This window comes from Amphiura filiformis, chromosome 9 (assembly GCF_039555335.1).
Source record: "Amphiura filiformis chromosome 9, Afil_fr2py, whole genome shotgun sequence".
Classification (NCBI taxonomy): domain Eukaryota; kingdom Metazoa; phylum Echinodermata; class Ophiuroidea; order Amphilepidida; family Amphiuridae; genus Amphiura; species Amphiura filiformis.
Genome location: NC_092636.1, coordinates 50,549,996 through 50,566,812, shown reverse-complemented (window position 1 = coordinate 50,566,812; position 16,817 = coordinate 50,549,996). Strand labels below are relative to the sequence as shown.

Below are 16,817 nucleotides of genomic sequence, written 5' to 3'. Positions count from 1 at the left end.
TTGGTGCTGCGGGGACCCAATAATGGCCGACCAAATCCTGACCATGACTTGGCTCGTTGGATTTGTCTATTTGATCACCATCACACACCTGCAACAATAAGTCAATTTATTTCAGTCCAAGAGTTTCCTTTGCAACAGATACTATAGTTCTGGTTCTGTGCTGTCATTTGTGGTTCTTTGCTGTGATTATCAGGTATACGTTCAGAATTAAAATCACCACAATATGTTTGTTTTCCTCTCAATTTTAAAGCTTCCACTGCCACTATTGACCTTGAGTGCACATGCCTTCCACAGCGAGTTTGGGGCTTCCACATTTTGGCCTGGCCGGCCCAGGGCCCCCAAAAGTGTAATCTGGCCCTGTGTTTCCTTCCCTTGGCCTGTTCTAGGGGAGAGCATCCAGGTTTATTATAGCTTTTGGGAAACTTTGAAGTATGATCAGATTTGCACTGACACCAAAAGGGGTGAAGAGAGGCTACATTTTTTACCCTTAAATGGTGGAAACCATACATCATAACCATCTATCAACACTATTGAAGACATGCACAGGAAAAAATACTTGAGGGTAGCAAAGTACTGAATGGGAGTACTCTCTGTTTATATACTGTATCTCATGGGTTAACCTTTGTGGTTAAACATTCAACCAAGAATTTTAAACCCTGTGAAAATATGATCTACTCATGGGCTTCAATATGTAGCTGTTTAAAATCGCTAATAAAAGAAATTACAAAACGGTTCAGCAGTATTAAATTCTGGGAAAATTAACTCAGCGAGAATAACTTGTTATACAGTAATTACTTTAGTCCTCATTGAGAACGGCAGGAAGACATAATATCCCTATTTTAATTACCGATTACTACCCAATAAATCAGGCGTATAAAAGCTGCTTCATTATCAATATTTATTCATTATTCTGTAAATGAAATAAAAAGTACACTGAACTCTTGTCATACATGTAATACACATGCAGTTTGTTAACAAACAAAAACATGCATAAGTTATTTTAAAAAAAGCATGTTTGTTATTAAACTGGTATCTTCGGTTTATTTTGTTCTTTAAAATCTCTGCACATTTCAAGGACGAAGTGTGTTGTGTGGATCAAAATGGAATATCAGACAATTGAATACATGAATCCAAAACCCACCCAAGTCCATGGGAAGTGATTTTGAGAAAACAACCTGTGTATCATTTTAATTCCTTCAGTTAGATTGACCTGGTCAATATGGTAAGTTGTACGTGCAAAAGGGTGAGTTAAACTGTATTAGGTATGACGATTAGCATTTCAGGGACTTCGTGGGGTTCATTTTAAATTCTGGACTTGGGTGGTTTTTTGAATCATATACAAAGACAATAATGTTGGAATGAGATTACCACTAGTAAGATAATACAAAATAAAGCACACAGTTATGTATAATGTTGATAAGCATTCTGCCATGTAATATAAACCACACACTTTCCTTGATTAAACCCATTTTTTTCAAAAGTCACTCTCCAGCAATGAATGTGTTACAAGTGGACTTTTATACATACTGGATTTCAATCAATGTGTTACAAGACTCAAATCATGGACTTGGGTTGATTCTTTCATACATGCTATTTTTCACATGCTCAATAGACACAGAGGATGAATTTGAGTTGTTCTTTCATACATATGACAGGCCTATGTATAGCAACACTTTCCCATGCTTAACTCAATTTGGCCAAACTATGGACTTGGGTGGCTTTTGTATTCATATATTCAATTGTCAATTAAGTTTTGTTTTAGCATTATTATTATCTAATTGAAACTGGTGGTGTGGTATATATCTTGATTTTTGACAGATCTTCTGAAAATGTTTTTTTTTAACTTCTCTAATTTGGACAAACAACAAAATGAACAAATACAATCAGGTTAACAAACACGACAGAACAGACTACAGATATTTGTTCATAACTCAATACATTTGAATGGATGCTTTTCCTATGATGTCACAATGCACTTAATCGATATTGGGTCTGAAGAATACTTTTTTCCTGTGAAGACACATTCACTTAATCAATATTGGGTCTGAAGAACAGACTTTTTTCCTGTGACATCACATGTACTTAATCGATCCAACATATAACCACACATTCATGCATATTCACATTATTCATGCATAATACGTATGATAATATGTATGTTTCCTTGGTTTGTCTACTTCACCTCTGCGTTGACAACCTTTTCTAGTTAAAACCTCTGCCATATTGTTTAGATGCAAGTGGGTCTGTCAAATGTCATCATCATTTTTTGAACTGTAGAAATTGTGAAAACATTAGTGCCAACTCTAATGCTGGGCCCGATATTGATTAATCGGTGACGTTTGGGAAAAAGGTCTACTAAACATAATGTACAAATTTGTTTAAATACAAAAAATAAATATGTGCCCATCCACCACAAACTGGTCGTAAAGTCGGCATTTTCCATTTTGAGATACAATCAAAAACAGTATGGATTTCTATGTAAAATATATTAGGAATTTGACCTTTGATGAACCATAACTTCACTTCCAGATGTCCGATGAAGCTGGTTGAGGTGTCATTTTAAAGCTGCATGTGCACTCGTTCAAAATCTGCAATAAACAGAAAATGACCTAGGGCCGACTTTATTACCACTTTGTGGTGGATGGTCACATATATGCAATAAAATCCAGAATACCCTTCACACCCAATAATAATGTGAAAGGTGTTCTGGACTATTGGAGACACAAGTCTATGCTTTAAATTGGCAGCCGGCCGGCTACCTTGGGAGGGATCTCCCAATTCTAAGATTTTCATGAAATTGAATTGGGTTATTCCAGTTGAAATCCACACACCCCTTATGGAAGACATGAACTTAATCTTCCACACAGGGAGTGTGAATTTCAACTGGAGTCACCCATTCTGGTAACCCCATGTCTTCCATAGAGGGCATTTGGATATCAACTGGTAACCCATTGCCGGCAATCATTAGCATTTCACATGATACTTCAAACCAGCACTTCATATCAAGGTCAGGCAGGATGCAGTCAGGGTGTGAATACTGTAACTTTTGTCGTCGGATTTGCTCAGTTGATGGCCCTTCTTATTATCGAAATTCTTTTGTCACATATTCAAGTAGATTTGTGTAAGGAGCAAAATAGCTTACACAAAATAATGACTCAAATAACCTTTTGTTAAGCAATAGTTTTGCTTACTCTTTTGAATTCAGCATGCGAGACATGCAAGATTATATATATTTTCGTATCTTATGAGAAGTTTCTCAATAAAATTGTGATATATTACATTATACATGGTGAAATATTTACAATTCAAGTTTTATAGCAGCTCCCACATTATCCCAAAAGTTTATTATTTGCAATAGTGAACTAAGGTTGCTATTAGTAAGACATGTAGAAATAAAGTTCGACCTGCATGATGCTAGTTTTTGTCAATCCCTTCCAGATACCTTACTTTGTGCAAACACTTAACATCAGCATTCCCGCATATTCCAGATATGTAGACAAGTGCACTAAATAGAAAATGTCATCAGCCTGCTACGCTAACTGCCTAAGTCATTCTTACATGTTTCTCATTTGCAATTTTGATTTTCTGAGGAATTAACCCATAATTAATCAAATTTCCATCCGCATTTTTCATTAACTTGTGGAATACATCTCTTTTGATGTATTCCACAAGTTAATGAAGAATGCGGATGGAAATTTGATTAATTATGGGTTTATTACTCAAAATCAAAATGGCAAATGAGAAACAATGTAAAAATGACTTAGGCAATTAGCGTAGCAGGCTGACGATGTGCTTCCCCACCCCCCATGTACTTCCCACAACCTCAACTTGCAGATATGACCACAAATATGGATAGAACTCTTCAATTTTTTTTAGAATTTGCATTTGATGATAGAAATCTAAATTTGTCCGACTTTGACCTCTCAATTTGGGAGCATGGTGGCCAAGTGATTAGATCTAGACTCATGATCACAAGGTTGTGCGTTAATTGCCAATGTGTTATGTCCTTACTTACTCCTATTTGCTTGACTCCACTCAGGTGTATATTGAGGAGCTGTTAGGGGTAGTCATACCAGCGCCTTTGGTAGCTATGTGGTGTGACATATCCTAGTGGCAGTGGAATAAATAAAAGTGCTTTGAACAAATTGAAAAGGCGCTGTAAAAATGCCGACATTTATTTTTTCTATCTATCTGACAAAATCATGTGAACAAAATAAACGAAGTTTAAACAATGGAGTAAACATAAATTAAAAGTAAACACAAACATTTGGTTGACCATTCCTTTAGTGTTATACACGTACATGCATTTGATTATAAGTGACTTACAATAACAAAAGGCATGCAATTGCATGCTGAATGTATTTTAAGTGTTCATCTATTCTAGAGTATAAAAAAGAATATATAAAAACATCAGCAGAAAATTTGGTAAGGTAAAGAAAATATTATACAAGAGATGCCGATTATAAATTAGCACTACTGAATAAATAGCAATTAGTAGAAAAGACCACCATTTTAAATTGCCAACAAGTTTTTCTTTTTACATATTTGCACAAATACTCATCATGCTCAATCATTATATTACATATAATCTTATATAGTGGATACTCTTGAATAAATCAAATGCACATATACACATGTGAATCTTCTACACAAAATGAATCTTTATCATGCTCGACTTTGAATGTAACCTCTTCAAGGTTGCCATATTTTACGACAAATTTGGTGTCTTTGCAAGGTAAGTTGGCCGTGACTTTAGTTCTTCTTACCTCAAGATTAGTGACTTCATTGCATGTTTTATTTTGCGCAGCCGTGAAACATGTGAGCCGTTCCTGGCATTACAGAATAATAATGTCACGCATGCAGAGATGATTTTTGACATCACTACTAATGTCGAGGTGAAGGAACTAATCGCCTAAGGGCTGTAAAGACTGTGGACTATAACTGGTACCCATCAGGTTTCATTGATCATGTTGATAATGGATGAGTCTGACATCAAAATTCAACATAGGATCCAAACAATTTGTAGATTAATTGTATAGCAAGTCATAAACTATAGATGAGGTGACCTCAATGTTTATCAACAAAAGCAATGGACTGGTAATATTGATATGCTTGAGTAAACACAATGCAACCACTACACTGTTTAATAGCCTTATTGTGATGTGGCGGGAGTTTTAAAAACACGAGCCCTGAACAAAATATGATGCGCGCGCATAATGCCAGGCAAAAAATAATAGAAATTGTGATGATGCGTGCGCATACTGCCAGGCATTGACATCAGAAGTGAACTCACCCCTACATTCTGGACATTTCAAGAGTATCCAATGTTGTATTTGGAAAAGGCAGGCTTTTCAATAAACATCAAAATTGATGGGTACCAATCATTTTGATACAGCCTGTACAACAGGCTATTCCATCTAAACTCCACACACCCCTGTGGAAGACCTCACTGCCATCTCAATTCCAGTTGCACCTATGTTCAATACAGGTGGAACTTTTTTGCTCATTTAATGTTATATTCCAGTTGAAACTATGGATATGTATAAAACAAAGTTGAATTGTACACAATTTTATCTCAAATGAAAACTTTTTGTTTGAAATTCAAAAATGTCCAAACCTTTTCCATTTCTTATGGATGAAAATGGTTCAATCTGGAATTATTCAAACTGTTGAATTTGGTTGAAAGTCTTCCTCAGTGGGAGTAAGGATTTCAAACGGATTAGCCAAATAAGTGAATATCACAAATGTCGACTATGATAATAATAGCTGGTGATAGTTGACCATGATATCTATGTTGTCATCAAAACCCTGTTCACAATATATTACATGTCAAGATATCTACCAATTTGTCCCAACTTTGTTCCAAGCTGCATTACCTACAATTCTTATAAGTGCACTTTAATCTCTCTATGAATAACACTATTACATATACATAACATACAATTTACATGTGGCAATGAAGAATAATTATCTACACAAAGAAAATATATCTACCTGATATATTCTAACATTGGTGGTTGCTGTCACTGGCCTTTGCAATAGACTATTTCAGAAAGTCCGGAAAATTTTTGTGATTTAACACCTTGGTCTGGGGCGGACATTTTAAAAATGAATTTTGAAGAGCAGCAACGACATCACTTGCATTACATTCCAGATGTTAAATCTACATCATATGCAAAATTTGAGGAAATTCGCACAAGTCCGTTTTATTTTAGGGCCATTTGTCTATAACTGGTCTTTACATGTATCCCTATGGAGAGAGTGCCTGTTGAGGGCGCTATAACCCCCATTTTAGGAACAAAAATGTGATTTTTAAAAAACGGACTCGTGCTAATTTTCTAAAATTGTCAAAGTATGTAGTATGAACATGTAAAAATATAATCAAGTAGTTGCCCTACCTGCTCTTCTCCGAAAAAATAAAAAGTCCTATACCTCAATGATAATGAAACCTAGGTGTTAACCCTACATATATCAAGCCGATGCGCATCTTGTTACTACACAGAGTGAACTATGCAGTAACGATGTATGCATCAGTGTGACATATTTGGGTTTTTATGGCAAAAGTTTTCTGGATTTTTAGTAATGGTCTATCGATGCCTAGCTCCCTGCAATTGAAGTGAGAATTTATGTATTTACAATGAAAAATGGGCTAGTGCCTCGCCCTAATTGGATGACTCACTATGCCTACACTGAACCTTGCCTATACTTTGTTCCACCTTAAGTTTGGGTAGTGTTGTAGGTGCTTATTTCCCTGGTTGCATTTGAATTGCACTTGCTAACCTAATCCAGCAGAGCGTATACAAACATGTACAGGGTGGTTTGTTGGCACACTTGCGGCACAACCTCATGACATCATTACTAAACTCAAGGTGGAATTGTATAGAAGTAGATCCACCTTATACATGTAGTAGTAGATCCATATACTGCAAGTGGTGAAAATTTGTAATTAAACATCAAATCATCACATATCAAAGAAAACAATATACTCTTGTTATATTGTTAGACTACGATCCTTTTGGATATGAAAATGAATGTACAACCTTAACCAGATGAGCATTACTAGCTACTAATGGCACCTCTGATTAGTTTAATAAATCATTTAATCATGTGACTAACCAATCAAAAGACCACTCAGCAATTTTAAGTTCACTCCATTCAGCTCTACTGACCACTCTTACCCTATCTCTGATTGGCTCAATATATGATATACCCTTCTTTGTTACTTTAGAATTTGGCTGATACTGCCCATGGGGTTAAGCATGTTAAACTCACTTGATCATGTGATATTATAATGGAGCCTACATTGGAAGGATAGCAAGCTCAAAACACAACTAAAAATAACCAATTTACTTTAATTAATAAGTGACAACCATTAATGAGATCAGGATGCATAATCTGATCTATCTCAATTTCAAAAGTCCCTGTACAAATAAACCACATTGCAAAAATTAATCAATCAAATTCATTTTTTCCTGTTACATCGATGGTCATCTCTGGAAGACAGTTCCTACTTCCTGTCTGAATTGGTTGATGATTGTGCAAAAGATGATTTTGAAAAACCTGTTGCATCAATATGTACCAATTATAATAAGGGTTGGAAGAGTCCATCATACATGGTGCAAACATCAAACCATTTCAGGAAGACTTATGTCTATTTTCTATATCTGTTACAAGTATTATTAATATTGAGATAAGAAATGTAAATCAGGGCTTGCTGCAACAACATACAAACAAAAAATACAGACATGTTCCTGAGGTGAAATCACACAAACAAAAGGTAGCACCTTGAGTATATAGCAAGACAATACAAACTAGGGAAACTATAGCTTAGAGCATGAAGTGTTCCGTTTTATGGAAAACAGAGAAATTTGACAGAATTTGAAGTAGAGAATGGAAAATGACATTTTGCAACAAAAAGCAAAATTTCAGCTTATTCGGTTCTTATTTCTAATGTACATTCAACAAAATGCACAAACCAATTAAATATTGAACTGAAATTTACTTCAAATTAATCATTACTTTGTTTTTGTTTTTCTTTAGTGTTTTTAATATGAAACAATTGGATTTCCCCAGAGTGGGTAAATTTTAATGGTTATTTTAAAAAATCGGAAAACAACACAGAATTTAACATTTAAAAAACGGAGAACTTCGGAGTCTACTATAGCTCTACAATAGAGGAAGCTTTACAGGATAACAGAACATATATCACAAGAATTGTGACATTGGTATGATATCAACAATGTTGCAATATTAACAGTGGACAGAAACTTAATTATTGAATTCATTCATAATAAAAATTAAAAAATTATATAATAATTTAAAACTACAACACACATATATATAATTACTGGTATATTGGTTAGTTTTTGCTACCTAATGTGTCTCACACCAAATTTAGTTGTTTTGGTTTAAATCAGCCTGTCTCTTTCAAAATTACTACCTTATCTACATCTGAATACAACGTTTACAGAGACATAACAAGTGCAGGCCATTGTAAATTGGTTATCAATAGCTGTGTTTTGAGTATGCACCCTAATCCAGCCCTTACTCTACCTATACATAACTACATTGTATAAAACATTAATTTAACCTTTTGCAGGAACCTTTACAGGATCCTTATTTAATAGAGAGCACTTTTATTCATATTCATTCAAAGGCATCACATATGTGACACGATCAAGGGAAATGAGTCGGATGTAGCTAATATTGATTTTGAGATATTGGCAAACAAAACGTTAAAATTCTTTTGTTTTATATTGTTTTCAATGGTTGATAAATTGACATAACTTTGTAAAGAAAAGTCGTATCAACACAGGGTTTTCAGTTTCTAAAAGCTCTAAATGTCCTCTATAGAAAAATATGTAAAACTCATTTTCGACCAGGGTCGACATGCGACTCATTCCCCTTGATCATGTCACATATGCCTACCTACACTTCAAATTACATTGCCTTATTGTTAATTACATTATTGAAATACCAAAGACATTGGACTCAAAGAGAACACACTCTGTGTGTTTGCGTGTTACTCATGGAGAGTATGATGATGCATTTCTGGATTTTTTTCTATTTTGCCATGCTCCCAGTAAATTCACAGTAAAGTCTGAAAACCTTTGTGAATGAACCCTACATATGTCATGCCAATAAGCACATCATTACTGCACAATTCACTGTGTGTAGTAACAATGGTCACTAACAATGTTCGCATTGGAGTGATGTATGTAGCATTAAATCCCAAAGGCTTCAGGAGTCTCACTGATCGCTTACATGGTAGTATCTATAAAAATATATACCATCAAATGACCAAAATCTATGGATGAGAAATATAAGCAAAAGCACCTGTTAATTCCCATGGTACATATAACCAGCCCCTTGATTTAAAACATTTGTTTCCTAACAATCAGTGGACTCATGGTATATGTAGCCTGTTGATTAACGTTTGTTGCCTTACAATCAGTAGACTCATTCATAAATACAAAACAAACTTATCAAAACAAAAACATACACATGATCTACTATCTTACATGAAACATAAACTGTCCTGTGGACTTGTAGGCTAAATATATTATATAATGATTTAAATTAAGCTACATGTATATATTTGCATTTGAAGTTGATCTATGAGCAGCCACATGTCCTCCTTCATCTGTGGGAGTTGATGCTGTTTGTCTCGGCTCCATAATTTACTTGACCATCTGCAAAAAACAAACAATATATATATATTATAACATTACAGCACTGCAACAGGCTGCAGAACCATGTTTTGATAAGCTCCCTCCTTCTGACCAGACAGATATTGCATAAAGACAGTCAGCAAATTACTTGAATGAATACTGTGCTTCAGTCAGAGCCGCCCGGGTCCTAGGGGCCCGTAAAAATAAAGAAAGCACACCTTAAAGGGTCCATAAAAGCAAAGAAAAGAGACTGGGGCCGTAAAAAAAGGTCGCCGCACGACCATTTTACCCTGGGCCCATAATGGCTCTCTGCGGCACTGGCTTCAACACACAGTTTGAATTCACTATGCCTGTTTCTACTGTGAAAAGGCTGCCAGGTAATAAGGTTTAGTTTAGAGTAGTGCTACCGAAAAGGTGCTCAGTATAAACAGATTGGTTCAGAGTGATGCAGTGTTGATAACCGGCAACTGTTAGTCACCTTAAGTAGACCATGCAGTGTGACACCTGGTATTTGACACCTTGTCACACCTGGTTTGATGCTTTGCATTTGTTTTGCCGTAGAAGTCATATACCTGGGGGTACTCAAGTTTGGTTTGGGTAGGGGTGTGCAGCTGAGAATTTGAAAGTGGACCCATCGATATACCAATTTTTCAAGAAATTTGGACCTATGGATATACCAAAATTCAAAAATTTTTGGCCAAATTTAACATAAATTTTTACGACGTTTCCCCAAATTTTGGGAAATTTCAAAAATTTTGGCTACAGTGAGGCAAAATTTCCGAAAAAAAATTGAGAAAATTTTGAAAAAGACCCATATACCAAAATTGGCCTCGAAAAGGTGGTCATTGATATTCGCTGTAGAAGTGATGATGTAACAAGATTAACTACCACAGCAATAGGTTAAAACAATTTTTGAATATATTGCACTTCACTAGTACATTCCCACGGTACCTCTGCATTGAACCATATATGTCAGGGATAAAGATCTGGATCGTAATTCTATAGAATATTCTTATCACTTATTCTGATCACTCACACCTGTAAGATTAGTATTTTTGAAAAGAGCGGTACTGTATCTAATCTATGAGGCTGATTGCGGATATACACAGGTGATGAGTGCAACCTGCTTGCAATATATTTGGTAGTTAATCCTGTTACATCATCACTTCTTTGGTGAAAACTAAAAGGTCGGAAATTCTCCTCATGTTTGTGGCACATCCCCATATGGTCATTAGTACTGAGTACCCCAGGGGTGATATACAGGTGAGGACCACACTCTGATAGCTTTTATTTGCAGCAGAGCTAGTGCATGCGAATATATCAGACTTTTGAGTGAAGCTCCAATGTGCACAGAGAACCAGCATAGTTTAGCATGCATCTAAAATATTGACAGTATAACACATTCACACATACAAAGTCAGCAGGTATATCAGGCCAAACATTTTTTATTTTGGGGGGCTCCCATTTTCAAGGCCACTAGGTAAAGACAAAGAAGGGTGCTAAGGCCAACAAGTGATGAAGAATGCCTTGGAAGTTGACAAAGACCTAGGGCATCAAGGCCATAACTGAAAAAGAGCAGCCTCCCAGAAATGTGAGCCCAGAGGTAGATAAATGCTAAAACAAGTAAAAGAAAGGAGTAGACTGACATTAGCCCTGCAAACTATGGAATCCATCTGTGCACCTGGGGTGCAACCTGATATACAGGTCAGGTAAGCAAGCTTGTTTTCAGTATTTAGAATTCCTTATTGTTTGTGATGCACCGCAGCACTGCCAGACAGTACTAGTGATTCTTGAAACAGATTCATAGTTCAATAAAGTAGAAAAGGTTCTTTTTCAGATCCAATTATTCTGGTACTTACTCAGAAATATTTCAATTCCTATCAGGAATCTTGATCACTCTGTTGTGGTGTTTCTAGATGTTTGATGAAACGGCAACACTGTTTGGTCTTGATGACGTTTCCAAACTTCCTGGTTGCCGTTTATTGATGAGTTGATCAAACATCTAGAAACACCACAATAGAGTGATCAAGATTCCTGATAGCAATTGAAATATTTCTGAGTAAGTACCAGAATAATTGGATCTGAAAAAGAACCTTTTCTACTTTATAGTACTAGTGATGTTTTTAATGGGAATTGCCACCGTAAAATTGACCTCTAATTAACACCCCCTTTTGGAAAATGTAACATCTTGGGGCATTAATTACAGGGAATATAGTATAGCAACAAAATCCATTTATCCATTTGAGATAAATATCAAAATTCATTCACATGTAAGAAGTAGGGATGTGCAGCTATTCAGGAGAGAAGGTGTATGATCGGCAAAAAAACTTGCAAAATAAAAAGAAACGTAAATTATTTACATCCACAGATATGCTCAGAAAACATTTTCAAACACCTTTTCATGTAGTTTGAGTAATTTTCTGCACTTAGCAGGAATAGCTTTTATGCAAATTTCAGAGACAAACTTGTTTTCTGCCTAACTGTTCAGTTTGCAAGATGGATATTTTCCTACATCATTGATATCAACAGTACTATATATTACTCTGAACCAATTCAAGGCCCTCAACAATAACAGCTTGTCCTTAAAATTTATTCTGCTTGGGCAAAAATTATTTGTTTTTTGTTACTACATGCGTCAATAATGTCCCAACTTACCCTCACCTACATTCATATAAGCGTGCACCAGTCACGAATTACACAAAATGCGCAACTAGAGCAAGTTCTGCGCCTAACTGCGTGCACGCCATTCTATATCAATACACAATGTTATGAGTCTCAATTTTGTTGCCTATTGACCACAAATGACCAACCATTTGTATTTTAGTTTGAAGAACAACCTATAGGGTTGAAGTGGGCCCTCTGTGGCTAAATAAAAGTTGAAATCAGAATCGGAACCAAAAGACCTGGATCAAAACAAATAGATGATTTATGGTCTTCTCCTTTAGCCAGATAGATATCCCTTACACTTAGCACACCAAAACAGAGTTTTACAAATCAAACATGATACTTTGGTGGCCAGGCAAGGTTGGAAAACTACATGGAGTGAAGAATAGACAGGGTATGGAGAGAAAAAGTGCCGGAGACAGGGAGAAGGGAGAGAGCAGAGAAAGGGAGACAAAGTGTGAGGGAGAGAAATAGAGAGGGAGAGAATAGTATAGAGAACGGTAAGGCAAGTTACACTAAGAATTTCAAATGAATGAACAATGTGCCATTTTAGACTTGCATGTAAAGTAGGTGTCCGGTCATGTGGGTGCGTTGTCATGAATGTGGGCATTCGTCGCACTGTGTCCATTCATTTGAAATTCTTACTGTAGAGAGGGGAGAAAGGCATGGACAGAAAGAAAGAACAGAGGAGAGAAAGAGCAGCAAGAGGGAGAAAAAAGTGGAGAGAGAGAGAAGATTCACATCCTACTGTCACACAAAGCCAAGCTAAAAATCAAGATGGATTAATTCATGCAGAAAAATCACACAATACACTATTTTGCTATCGACACCAAGCATAAAAATGCGGCATCAATCTAAGGTGATAAGAAGGTCCAACTAAAAAACTTGGTGTGTTCAACAATCCAGAACTGCTACCAGTAGAGTACCCACAATAGCCCAATATGCCCAAAATTGGCTGATTTTGCATGATTTTTGCTGAAGCCCCAAAACCACCCAACAGTTGTTTTTTGTGAGTCGCATAATGTAGTATTTTATGGCCTTTAACATGGTTCCACAGGTATATAAGCTTTTAACACATCATAATTGTATGCCACCCATTGATAAGTACCCCTCACTTGTTAGAAATCCACACTGCTTATGAGCTTTGTTATTCTGTTATCAAGGTCTACAAACGTATACTTTCCTTAAAGACAATACAATTTCAAAACAGAATGTCACATTTTTATGATTCACATGTTCGGATCATGTGACATCACTTGAGGAGTGAGAGTAAAGAGCATGCAATTTGCTTTTCTACAAAAGCCATTGAGTATCAAATCAGCTTTTTAATACACCTATAGTATTCGGCAAGGTCCTTCAGCCATGTCCAACTGCTCTATCTGATAACAACCAGTTGCGTAACTAGGGTTGGTAGCACCCGGGCCAAGAATCAAAATTGGTGCCCCTACCCCCCACCCGAGAATATCTTAGACGCTGGGTGTGGGAATGGCATTTTTTTATGTGAGGCCGATTTGGTGGTAGCACCCTATAGTTACGCCACTGATTACCACGTAAAAGCTTGTTTCTACGAATGATGTGCGGATGTGATGATGACATGCTTTAATTAGCCAATCACAACCACATTTCCGTGTTTACTCTCTAAACAGCACCAAATTGGCAAACCACTGAAAAACCCTTGCCGAAAACTATAGACAGGGATGTAAGTAGGCCTGAAGAAAAATCTGGACAAAATCCTGAAAAAGCGTGTGAATTTGGGCTAAAAAGCCCCAAAACGGGCTGATAATAAATATAAGTGCGGAAATTAGGGCACAAAAAAAATCCTGAATTCAGGATTAATCCTACAAACTTACATCCCTGTATAGATAACATTTCATCCAGATCCTCTTATCATGCTTGCAAAGGATTTACTGCAATAGAACTCTTCTAATCAACATGACAAAAAGATGTCAAACGCAGACCATCTATCTCTATTGGCATTGAGCTAGGGTACTATGCAACTACACAACTAACCGACATCCAATTTGCAGCAGCTTCTGTTCCCCTTACCTTGATATAAACCATTCATTTAACATCATACTACAAAATAGAAGAGAAAAATAGTTTCATCATGCAGGCACAGAGTGTTCAATTCAATGATTCAGTGATAATTGTAAGATTTGGCATACCCATTGCAATTTTTAAAACAAAATACATGCTAAATGTTTCCATTTTTTTCAGTTAGCTTTCCCTCCACCAGTGTGATACATGTTAGATTTTCCCTCCACCTGTTTGGTTCTGAATACGGTACCATATTTTTTTTAAATTGAACAGTTCATTTATTTTTTTAATATCACAGCTAATCTAGACATTAACAGCAAATATCAATTTAGGCAACATTAATGTGTTGGCCCATAGATTTGTGATTCAGCTGCCGATCTCTAATTAGCACATTATTCATATTATGTGTGAAATTGGCATGGTATCTCATGGAACAACCTTTAATATGTTTTTAATGTTTGTTTTTTTAATTAATTAAAGCTCCCACTTTGTTTTCCTTTAATCAGAATAAAGAAATAAAATAAACAAAATATTTTACTTTTCAAAATTTTCTTTTTCTTTTTGGTACAATAAACAAATCATTCCAAACAATAAGTTTGTTGTTTTATACTGCCTAACTCCAAACCCACAAGATCTCCACAAACCGACACAAACTTCATACATCTGTAATAATAATTTTTAAAAATGAACTGTTCAAAATTTAAAAATAAAATACATTTCAGAAACCACTTCCACCAAAATTTCCCCAAAATGCAAACCACACTAACCTGAATAAAAAAGAAGTAAGGTGCACACTGACAAACACAAAACCAAACGTTAGAAGTAGGCATTACCTGTTGAGTTCTCCATATTAATTGCTACACTTGGCACTTCTGGCTGACCCATGGTGGCGTAATTTACCGTTGATTTCATGCTGTTGCGTATCTCACCTTTACCTAGGTAGGACAAGAAAATTACACATAAAAAAGTGTAAGCACTGTGGTTTGATACAAAATGGGGAAGCACAAGTGCAAATGCAAAATTCAATTTGAGATCAATGTTATCTCCTGGGATGCACATCCATCTGGGAAATTATTGCATAGTGAGCGCGTTTCTTGTAAGCTCGTTACAGCACTTGACAGTGCTAATGGTACGATGTTGTATATATGTAGGGTGCTCGTGGCACGACACCATCTGTGCGTACTGTCACATACAAGAGGAAATCACATTGATCCGCATCCCAGATAATGCACATTGATACGGATTCCGCTTTACGTGTGGAATAGCCATTATTTAGTATATAAACATTTTGATTCTTGTTTACTTTTCATAGCCTCAGCAAATTAAAACTACACGAGTGTCTCAACAAGTGTGTAATTTTAAGCAGAACACCTAAATTAGTAAATTTATGAACAAACATAAACTATGTTTAGAAAAGGGGCTACCCCACTTAGACAGTTAACCACAGAGGAACTGACTTACAGTTACACCTGTTACTTTGATGACAGACAGAACAAAATTTACATGGAAATATTTCACCTTCCAACTACTTCCCCAAGGAAATTAAACCAAAAGTGGGATGGCATCTTTAAAGCCATTCATTGTAGTTGAATGAATTGTACAAATATTAACAATTGTCCAGAAATTCTTACTAATAAATGAATTTTCAAACAAGTAAAAAAGCCACTGTGAATGTGCTTAAGACTAAAAACCTGCAAAATGCATTATTGTTTATAGAGTAGGTTAGATTGTGGAAATAATAGATTGAATTTAGTGATTTCATATTGCATGGAAATAAAAATGTAAGAGAACAAAATTCTTAAAAAATTGTTTTTGATTCAAATTTCATTTTTCCCAGATTTCTAAAAAAAATTAAAATAAATTCACTGCTCCAAAAAAAATTTACAGGCCCACAGAAGACATGAATCCAAACATGATACATGCATGTGCTTAATTTAAACCAACCTGCACCTTTAGTATGTCTGTCCTCCTCATCTTCTGGTCCACTAAGTACATCACTTTCAGCTCCTGGATCAATTAATCTATCTGAGTCTTCATCTCTTGCTTGAACGGGGTATGATACACCATCACCTTTGCTGCAAACATCAAGTTACAAAAAATGACTTTAAATTTTATGATATTTTATATGAGCGCATTACTTGATACTTCTATTCTTTGTATTTTTAAGCATTCAAATAATGATGTTACTTGATCATTTGACTTAGAGCAGAACACTTATGCCTTGTATCATACTAGCAGTCACAGTGATTGACAGATTTAAGTCCATGATGGTTATTGTTTAAATGCTACCAGTGATTCTGATGGGCTAAAGTTGCAAAGCAAGCAACTCTCCCCCCTTCAATTAAACGCCCCACCACTTTTTTCAACCAAGATATTTCAAAAATGCTGATATTTCCATGCTATCTTGTGTAGTACGCTTACCAAGGTGCACACATGGTCACGATG

The 16,817-nt window shown here is 35.8% G+C and overlaps 1 protein-coding gene across 6 annotated transcripts in view; it reads right to left on the bottom strand.

Moving 5' to 3' along the window:
- Positions 1–5,259: 5,259 nt before the first annotated feature.
- LOC140161108 (palmitoyltransferase ZDHHC20-B-like) overlaps positions 5,260–16,817 on the bottom strand; it is a 34,019-nt gene continuing 22,461 nt past the window's right edge. For 2 of the 6 annotated variants that reach the window (XM_072184503.1, XM_072184502.1), the window contains exons 9-11: positions 16,317–16,447; positions 15,206–15,307; positions 5,260–9,692 (exon numbers count right to left, since the gene is read on the bottom strand). In XM_072184503.1, coding sequence (XP_072040604.1) covers positions 9,640–9,692; positions 15,206–15,307; positions 16,317–16,447 — 286 coding nt within the window. In that variant the 3' untranslated portion in view covers positions 5,260–9,639. Of the gene's footprint in view, positions 9,693–14,381; positions 14,412–15,139; positions 15,308–16,316; positions 16,448–16,817 lie in introns of all 6 variants that reach the window. The other 4 variants (XM_072184506.1, XM_072184508.1, XM_072184505.1 and 1 more) reach the window with 4 other exon arrangements.